The 10,876-nt window shown below is 41.4% G+C and overlaps 1 protein-coding gene across 1 annotated transcript; it reads left to right on the forward strand.

Moving 5' to 3' along the window:
* The first annotated feature begins 994 nt into the window (after positions 1-994).
* On the forward strand, positions 995-7,185 carry LOC308162964 (E3 ubiquitin-protein ligase RNF126-like). Its single transcript, XM_080537114.1, has 9 exons — positions 995-1,084; positions 2,905-2,960; positions 3,212-3,278; positions 3,590-3,834; positions 4,056-4,124; positions 4,268-4,337; positions 4,532-4,625; positions 5,107-5,222; positions 5,938-7,185. Exons 1-9 carry the CDS (start codon positions 1,010-1,012, stop codon positions 6,088-6,090), a joined length of 945 nt encoding a protein of 314 aa, XP_080393240.1. The 5' UTR covers positions 995-1,009; the 3' UTR covers positions 6,091-7,185.
* The last annotated feature ends 3,691 nt before the right edge of the window (positions 7,186-10,876 follow it).

Consider the following 10,876-nt stretch of genomic DNA (forward strand, 5'->3'; position numbering starts at 1 on the left):
CCCCCCGCCTGACCTGACCCCTATCTATCTACCCTCCCTCCACCCCCACCCAGAGAGCTTTGGACTGTCTGGATATGAACACTTGAACACTTGATCTCTGCACTTTATATTTATATTAATTATGACTCTTGCACTTTGATGTTGGTTTGCACTGTCTTGTCCTGTCTTGCACCTGTCCTGCTGTAAACCGTGCTCCATTGTTCCAAACCAAATTCCTAACATGTTTACATGTCATGGCAATAAAAGTCTTCTGTTTCTGATTCTGATTCTGATTCTGATTCTGATTCTGATTTTATGAATTACTAACTCAAAAATGTCAACATTTAAAAAAATAACACCACACAGGCATTAATAAACACCTAATGGATCAGATTATGTAAAAAACTCAATTTTGACCAAAATGGAGATAGAACCTTATAATTCTAACGTCACGAAGGGGCTATGGCATTTTAATTCTAAGCGCGCTTCGTATAATATATATTAGAATATTATTCTAAAGGAGGCGAACGATGATTGTCTATTGTTAGTTAATTGCTTAAATTGCATTATTTGTCATGATATTACATAATCAAGGGGTGTCAGGCAGTATGGAGGACCAAGTCTGTCAAAATTAACAATAAATATATAGACACATAAATGAATGTATGAACAAATAAATGAATGAACACACACAGTATAACGAAATACATTTATATATTTATTTATTCTTTTACGCATTCATTCATTCTTTGTTTTCCACTTTCATTCTTTGTTTTCCACATTCCATATCCACATTCATTCTTCATTTAGTTGTTCATACATTCATTTATGTGTCTATATATTTATTGTGTAAATGTAAAATGTTTTATTGTTAATTTTGACAGACTTGGTCCTCCATAACATAAGGCAGGGGCTATGGCATTTAAATTCTAAAGCGCGCTTCGTATATTCTAAAGGAGCGCGAACGATTGAAGATTGTCCTCTTCGTGACTCCGTACGGTCTCTCTGTCTAACAGTGAAACACAGAAAGATGGCTGAAGCACCTCCCTGGCCCAGCCGGTTCTTCTGCCACAGATGTTCCGCCGAGATCAGCCCTCGTCTCCCTGTAAGTCTATATGTGTGTATATATATACCCCATAATGTGTGCACGGAGCATCAATTGTGTGGTTGATAATCTTGAGAGTGTGTGTGGCGTCCCTGCATCTCATTTGTGTGCTAGTGATTGTGCTAAGCTAGCTAGATATTCGCCTCAGCTTGATCACGATTCATTCACTCGCCAGTTTGGGTCCAATGGGTCAGGAAAAAGGGGTCAATTGTTTCTCAATTGAATGTGCTTGAGATTTCACACACACACACACACACACACACACACACACACACACACACACACACAATGAGACACACACACACACACACACACACACACACACACACACAGAGAGAGAGAGAGACACACATACACACACACAGAGAGAGAGAGAGAGACATACACACACAGAGAGAGAGAGAGAGAGAGAGAGAGAGAGAGAGAGAGAGAGAGAGAGAGAGAGAGAGAGAGAGAGAGAGACACACACACACACACACACACACACACACACACACACACACACACACACACACACAGAGAGAGAGAGACACACACACACACACACACACACACACACACACACACACACACACAGAGAGAGACACACACACACACACACACACACACACACACACACACACACACACACACACACACACACACACACACACACACAGAAAGAGAGACACACACAGTCACACACAGTGGATGACATCAACTTGACAGTTCCACACACAGACAGTGATCATGTGTGTGACTACTAGTGAGCATCACATACATAGCTACCTTCCTTCAATTTGGTGGGTGACATTGCGTGACGTTAGAATTATAAGGTTCTATCTCCATTTTTGTCAAAAAAAATCTGATCCAACAGGTGTTTATTAACGCCTGTGTGGTGTTGTTTTTTTAAAAATGTTGACATTTTTGAGTTAGTCATTCATAAAATACAAAGGTTCCATCTCACAAAACATAACGGAATGTAAAAACTTTGACTCTCAATATCTCTGAACTGCCCTAAACGGAGATAGAACCTTATCATTCTAAACGGAGATAGAACCTTATCATTCTAAACAGAGATAGAACCTTATCATTCTAAACTGACGATTGGCCAGTCCGTTATGTTGTCATTGATCATTATTTAGCCCCATGATTCTTCTAGCCTCATTGAGATCAAAGAAATCTAAATGGACCATACGTGTGTGTGTGTGTGTGATCTTGAGCTGAATTTTAAAATCTACGATTATGACCTTGGTTGGCATGTGCTTCTCATCTGACTTGAGGTGCATCGATGTTACAATGATGTTGACGTGTCCACATCTATGATAACTATGTGTAATCTCTTTTTATTATAATAATAATAATAATAATAATAGGCACAATGTAGATCAATGGAGGCTTCCTGTAGAAAGTGTGTGGTAAAAGGGTCTAGGTACGTTGTTTTCTGGCAGATTCCAATGTCAAATGTTTGCCATATCCAGTGTTGAAATTCTACAGTAACAGCAACAATAGCATGGTGCATTCTTCATGCTGTGACTAGTACCATTCAGTAAGACACATCAGCATAGCAGTCAGCTGCGGGAATGATCCGCCATAGATCATAGAATAGTAAAGTGACGTTTTCTCGCAATGAAAAAGGCTCATTATTAGGCTTTCCTCAGTCGGTTCGACAGTCAAATTAGACAGAAGAATTGGAGGCTTTATTTGAATATCTTAAGTAGCTTCGGTCTTAAGTAGCCTGTCTATTTCAATAGGAATAATTGCTCTAGTGTGTAATATTGTTCTCTTTCAGATTGATGAATGATTGTAGCCTAAAGGGATTGTGTTGTTTTTGTGTGCAGGATTACACATGCCCACGATGTGAGTCAGGATTCATTGAGGAGCTGCTTGAGGAGAGGTTGGTATTTCACGTCCTTGTTACTGGGATCGAACAAGGTCGGGACCTACTTGTTTAATGCGAAATAGGCTAACATTTTAGCAATGTCACGGTTAGTCTTATTAAAGATGTCAACCTCACCGTGGCACCTGTGAGATTATTTTTCTGGTTGCACCTTTGACCTCTGATAAACCACTCTGGTAAAGAGGTGTGAGCACATTGAAACAACATCACTCTTGAAAATGAACTGTTTTTTCCACCCTCATGAACAGCACTGAAAATGGGTCCGGGTCCACTTCCACCAGCTCCAGCGGTGATCAGAACCAGCAGCCGTTCGAGGTGTTTTGAGCTCATTTACTGTTACAAAGTCACACATCCCCTACTAGGCTACCTGTTAAGTGTTGACAATCCAGGCTATAGGGGAGGTCTGCCTATTTGAAAACAGAGACCATGATATTGTTTTGTCATAACAAACAAGAAAGCATGCCATCATTCATTCTGGAAGAATTCAGCGAAAATGAAATTCGACTTGCTTTTATTGACGTAGAGTCGTCGTTAGCCTGATTCTTCTATGGAACATGCTGTGACAAGCAGGTGACTAGCATGTAGCCTGTAGTAGAGTTGTCTTTTGTTCTCTTCTTGTCTCTCAGAATGTGGACCAGCATATGTTTACATTCCCCTCGGGCTACGGACAGTTTGCCCTGGGTGTGTTTGACGACACCTTTGACTTCGGGGGAGCGGGGCTGGCGCCAGAGGACAACCGGGAGGCGGAGAACCGGCGGGAAAGGGAAATGGCGTCGCGGCAGCGCTACGGCCCGAGGCAACCTCGGCAGCCCCGGCAACCTCGGCAACCAAGGCAGGCAGGGAGGCACGAGGGAGTCCCGACTTTAGAGGGGTAGGTACAGTTACTGTTCTCACAGGACTCTCCATGAGTCATGGATTGAGTCACTAGCTCCCCCCCCCCCCCCCCCCACCGACCGGCTCTTCCCCCAGACGCTGTGATGATGACGACTCACGTCCTCTGTAGTACGGATCACATCAGGTGTCACTTCTCATTTCCTGACGCGTGCAGAGCATAACCATATTTTCTTTTGTTTCCCCCTTTTTATTTTGCAGAATTATTCAGCAGCTAGTGAATGGCATAATCGCTCCTACGGCAATGCCAAATATTGGTGTTGGTCCCTGGTGAGTCAGTGCAATAAGCAAGGTCTCGAGATTCACACTGAATATTGTGTTAACACTTTTCTGAAAATAATAATAATAATAATTAAATAATTCATAAACACGTTTAGTAGTATTCATACCCGTTTGTTTATCCTTCTCAAAAGGGGGGTTCTTCACTCAAACCCTATGGATTATGCCTGGGGTGCCAACGGACTAGATGCAATCATAACCCAGGTGTGTTCTTCATGTTTATGGTAGCTAGCCCTCGTTAATGGCCGTTAATCACAAAAAGACCAAAAGAAAGCTGTAACATTGCAGGGTGTAAATATTGTGTTAGAACAGTGCAGTAGTAGTCTTGACCATCAAGATACACACACACACACACTCCATTAACTTAGTTTATCACTTTTTTCTTTTGTCTCTCCTAGTTATTAAATCAGTTTGAGAACACTGGGCCTCCGCCAGCCGACAGGGATAAAATCAAGAGTCTCCCTACAGTTCATATCACAGAGGAGCATGTCGGTGAGTAGCCCCTGCTTACACCAATCATATCGTGACGTTAGAATTAATAAGGTTCTATCTCCATTTTTGTCAAAATTGAGTTTTTTTACATAATCTGATCCATTAGGTGTTTATTAATGCCTGTGTTGTGTTATTTTTTTAAGTAATTCATAAAATACATAGGTTCCATCTCACAAAACATAATGGAATGTAAAAATGTTGACGCTCAATATCTCTGAATTACCCTAAACGGAGATAGAACCTTATCATTCTAAACGGAGATAGAACCTTATCATTCTAAGCTCACGATATGCTATTAAATCCGTGTGGGGGGGAGTGTCAGTGCAAAAGGGTGGAACATCCGGTCACACAAAGTGTCTCACGTCACCAACTGGTCTGAAGGTGATTCTCTATGGAAATCAGTCAGGGACTGATTTGAATTCTGGGGAGTAAACGGAAACAAATGCTTTGTCACTAACTGACGTTGTCCTCTGTGTTTTAGCCTCAGGTCTAGAATGTCCGGTGTGTAAAGAAGACTACAGTGCCGGAGAAAACGTTAGGCAGCTTCCGTGTAATCACTTGTTTCACAACGACTGCATAGTACCCTGGCTGGAACAGGTAACTGTAGCAGATCTCCACTCATATCCTGCTTTCTTCTCTCTCTTGTTTTTGTACCCTACCCTTTTCTTCTACTCTCCGATACAATCTCTGACTAAAACCCAATATGACTTAACAATATCCGTCGAACAGGGCATCAAAGCTTCTGTGAGACAATTGTTGATGTTGAGGGGAAACTCAAACAGTATTCTCTTTCCTGGCATCCCTCCTTGCTCTCCTAGCCACCTTCTCAGAAACACATTAGAGGGAACCTTGGATTTGAGGTGTTTTGAGAAGGGGGCGAGGGGGAGAGGCTGCGAGGAATCAGAATCAGAATGTCTTGATTCGCCAAGTAGGTTTTCACATACAAGGAATTTGCTGTGGTAGATTGGTGCAAACAGGCAACATAACATATAATAATAATAATAATAATAAGAATGTAAAAAACAAGTAGTGCAAAAACAAGATCAAGTAAGATATAAATATGAATGAATGGATATTTACAATAGATAGTGTCTATGGGGGCAGGGTGAGAGTCAGTGTCAGTGGGGGTCCCGGGCCTCGTTGATGAGGCTGACTGCAGAGAGAAAGAAACTGTTTTTGTGGTGAGAGGTTATGGTCCTGATGGACCGCAGCCTCCTGCCGCAGGGGAGTGTTTCAAACAGATTGTGAATGACTTGTCGAGGTCCTGCCGTTAGCGATGCCTTACGTTTGTGTCCCTGTTTTGCCTCTACAGCACGACACGTGTCCAGTGTGCAGGAAAAGCTTGAGCGGCCAGAACACAGCCTTGAATCCTCCTGGCCTATCAGGGATGAACTTTACCTCTTCCTCTACTACACCCCCATCCTCCAGCTCAACCAGCAATGAGAACTCGGCCGCTAACTCCTAATAACATTCCCCGACCCACCAAACCCCCATGTCATGAACTGTCCCTCCTCAGCCACCATCACAGGAGTCAGGCGCCTCCTGTCATCCTGGTGATAGGAGCCGAGAGTATCTGCTCTCCTAAACTGGAGAGCACACGCTCACTGGAGCCAGCAGGAATCACATCATAGGAAATCCATGTATTTCTGCCCCACCCACCACTCTTGACTCAAGCCTTCAGGAATGTGATGGCTCCTCCCGGGTGGGTGGGAGGCTGGATTCGGCCCCCTGTTTGGGAGGATATGTATGGAGGAGGATAGGAGGGAGGGGAGGGGTCAGTCTCTGGATAACCTTGTGCAACAACAGAACAAGTGTCTTTCATCTAAGGGAAGACTGTTGTTGTTGTTGTTGTTGTTGTTTTCCCATCCAGAGGTAGCAAGCCTTTATGATTTTAAAAATACTTTGGCTACGCAGTAATTAATGATAAGAGAAGTATGTGTACATACAGTATATTCCTATATTTTTTAAAGTAGCATCCATATCTGCTTAAAAGGACTCAAAAGAGAACTTCCAGGAGTGAGTAAGGCTGAGTATAGGATGTGTATTTGATTAAGTCTGTGTTTTGTTTGTTTTTTTTCCTCAAATTGAAAAACAATCCTTTTAAGTTAATGAGCTGTCAATCAATCAGTTTCTTACTAACTGACGTTGCAGTAGCACCACTGTTTTATGGTACTCTCAGAATGAGGAGACAAACTGTTGGCTTTGGGCTTTTTGAATAATTAACCTTGGATTCTCCTAGATTTGAGTTCTGAATCAATTCAGAAGTTACTCATTAACTACATCACTATTAACTACAGAGAAGTCTATTATTCACTGTAGTCTGCTTGCTAGGCACATTCTAATTCAGCCTTTCCTATTTGATCTTACATAATCAGCCAGTGCATTGGTTGTTTTATAACTTATTCTAAGTTAATGAATTTGTTTTTTTGTAAAATTCACAATAGAACACTTAAGTGAAAGATTGATTTGCAGACAGTTATAAAAACCCTGAAAAAAAAAAAGAACAACAAACATGAACTGATGTGAAAATAAATAAATAGGTTTGGGTGCTACCACTCAATATCCAACTGAATGATTCTCTCATAAGTTTGTTTATGTAAAGCTTTGAATTAAAGTTGACTGAATAGAATAGTATAATGTACCTATGGCCAATTTCAGGATGACTTGCAACATTCTCTACACTAGTTAAACCCTGTTGACTCAGAGATCAATGTCATGTTATAATATTTTATTTTTATTATTATTATTAATATTATACAGTACCTTTGGGTACAGTGTGTGCTTGTCTCAGTGTATAGCTCATGGGTTTCACACTAGGTGGGAGTATAATACAGAATGGTAACTGTTTGTCTCATACAATTTGTTGTTGCAGAACATAGCAGTTCATTTCAGCAACATTATTCATCAAGTTCTAACATCCATTGTTTTGGCAGATTAAGCTGCACAATAACTATTGTTTGCAGGGGGAGTAAATGACGATCCTTCTGGGACTGTGTCAAACTACAAGATTACTTAAGGGGTACTACAAGTACGAAGTAATTAACAAGATTAGATTTGTTATGCAAAGATACTACAGTGTACATGTTCATCTGGTCCAGCTATCCAGAATATGATGCACATGTTGCATTCACAGGGCTCTCAAGTCTCACGCATTGGGCGTGAGACACACGCATTTCAATCCGTTCACACGCCACACCGTGTATTTCTCACGCAGAGAAATTACCAGGGGCGCCCACCAAGTTGCGCCGCTATTTTTTTAAAATAGAACAGGTAGAGAATCAAGTGAGTTCCCTCTGGTTCCCCTAGAGTTCAGAAGGCCACGCACCAGCTAATCAAATAAAAAAATATAGCTAACGAACAGCCAATCAGAAAATAATAGCATTGCTGTATCCGGGTAACATTTTGATATTCCCGCTACAACAAACAACGTTCTGATTCCAACGACATGGGCTGACTGGAGCTATTGATTCAGATGCTCCCTACACAGAAGAGGACAGATTATTTGAATTGATCATTCACATCTCGAAGTGGCTACAGACTGGTCGACGTGGGAGAAGACCATATCCTTTGACGCTGAGACTGTGTGTGTGTGATTCTTTTTTTCTTTTTTTTACAAATTGATGTCATTTATCCAGGGTTCGAGTTATAAGCTGAGCTTTGTGGGGGTCTCCAAAATAACAGTGCGAAATGTTCTCATGCACGCGCGCGAATCATGCCCACACAGCGTTGGGACTTACAAGTTTTAATTAGCCATAGGCTACTCATTTCACCACATCAACACCACCACATGAAACAACAGCTATAAGCGATAGTCACGGGTATCTCGGCCAATAATTTTGATGTTTTCGCTATACAGTCCATTCACTTTCCCTGTTAGCACGACACATTGTCCACATCTCCATTTCCAGTGACATCGCACCTGACATAAATAATCATGTTCATATATGCTCGTCCATGAACAAGCAACAAACAACCTTCCTAGCAATACGCGACATGCTTTATCGGTTATTTTAGATCAGGGGTCTCCAACCTTTTTTCATCCGAGAGCTACTTTGAAAAAATGTAAGTGGCCGAGAGCTACTCATATCTTATTACTTACATTCATTCACATAATGTATCAAAACACTCTGAAATTCTTCACTAGCATGCTCTGTTTCAAATGTCAATGTGTAAGCTCACTATAGTAGTAGCAGTATATTCTGTATCCATATATCAATGTATCACATCACCTCAGTAACGTGCAGTGAGGTCATTGGCTGGGTAGGCAGTGAGCTATTAAAAAAAAAATCATGCGAGTAACGCAGCAGCCAGACTTCAAATGGCATAGCGCATACTATAAAGGCAATCAATAGCCCTTATATCTTTTAACGCAGGCTCAAAACTCACTTCTTCAAGAAGTAGGCCTACTACCAGGATCCTCCCTGTTAAGCACCTATTGTATTTTTAGTTTGCTATTCTTCATTTTGCCTTAAAAAAGCAGTACACTCCTACGTTAAATGCAATTATTGTAAGTCGCTTTGAATAAAAGCGTCGGCTAAATGACTGTAATGTAGGCTAATATACTATACTATAAAGTCAATCACATAGCCCATATATACTATACTATCAAATAGCTGGTCAAAAATGTGAAATGTATTGTTATCTCATAACTACACATAGCGTAGCGCAACAGCGTGTATGGCATTGCCTACATTCACCTGCATCTCAACAGGATTTACAGCAGCACGCAAAACAGCTCAATGACAATATAAATTCACCTGCATCAACAACACAGGATTTACAGCATTTGAACCGGCACGCAATAGCCTACATTATCTTAAGCATATGTAACATGCGTAGGCAAATGTGCGGCTAATTTCTCATCCTTTTCTGCCATCAAATGTAAAAGTTCGACATAATTCCCACGATTGATGGAGCTACTGCTGGGGAAATTTAGAACCGCGGCGCGAACAGCAGAGGATGCCGCTACGGCAAGCCAAACGCAAACTGTCAATCATGCTGTCAGAGGCAGCCTGCACGGTGCCTCAACGTCCATCAATGAAGACAATGTGAGAACAGACTACGCATGCGCAAACCTACGAAACTGTTGGTCTATCACTTCGCATAGCACATAGAGGCACAAGCACAGTCTGCCTCAGCCTCTCGCCAGCAATCAGCTAGCTTTGGGAGCAAACTCTCCTGGTGCCAGGGCATGCATTATATTTTTTAAAACAACACATTTTACATCATTTAATTTTATTTTAAACAACATTTTTACACATTAAAGTTAAGAATAATGAGAAAAATAAATAAAAATATTTTAAAAAGACTGATATTATTTTTCTTTCTTAAATGCCTGGGTGAGGCGCTGCCTACCCTGCCTCACCTGACTGCACACCACTGCACCTCCATTCACATATCAAAAGCTTATAATTGTATGGTCCACATGTGTGTAATAAGTGCATTCACCTTTTCTAGTTTTTTCAGTCAGAAAACATTAGTATTTTTTTTCTTCTTTTGTCTCTTTCAAAAAAATGTGTGCATGTGTGTAATAATGCATTCACTCATTCCTACACTTGAGATGAATGTCACTGCATGGAGTCTACAAGAGTTGTGTATGCTGGAGTGTATCCACTTAGGTTCACTCTTATAGAGTCATTTAGATGCTCATCTGTCAGTCTTGTTCAGAAGTAGTAGTAGTAGTAGTATTTCATTACATTCATATCAGAAAAAATCTGATTCTCAAAGGTATGTAGAGCCAAATACAACAAATACTTTCAGGGCTGCTTGGTGAATATTCTTATAGTTTTCTGGGTCTACCAGGCTCCAGAAATGTTGTGAATGTTGTTGCGATTGTAGCTGGACATTATTCTGGAGCTTTATAACCTCCATCTCCATTTCTCCAGGCTTGACACTGAACAGTTCAGCTATCTGCTCTCAGTGTTTCCCCTAAGTTTGCTGCCTTGGGGAGGGGGTGGCATGGACTGTGGCAGTGGCGCTGGCAGGATTAGATTTCGGCGCACCCGAAAATCCATTGCTTGTAAATGTCTTTAGTGAGCCACACATCCTGACATGTACATTTGCCAGGCAGAGCTACAGCTGCTTGCTGCCGCTTAACCTGCACCGGGATGTCCTTGAGGCGCGTGCGTGGTGCGACTCAGATAGCGGGAGAGACATGCAGACAGCGCAACGGAGCATATTTACTAACATTACGTTTGATTGATTGATTGATTGAAAACTTTATTAGAAGATTTGCAGAAGTAGAGGTACAT

The sequence above is a fragment of the Nansenia antarctica genome (assembly GCF_963989245.1).
Source record: "Nansenia antarctica genome assembly, chromosome: 7".
NCBI classification, from domain to species: Eukaryota; Metazoa; Chordata; class Actinopteri; order Argentiniformes; family Microstomatidae; genus Nansenia; species Nansenia antarctica.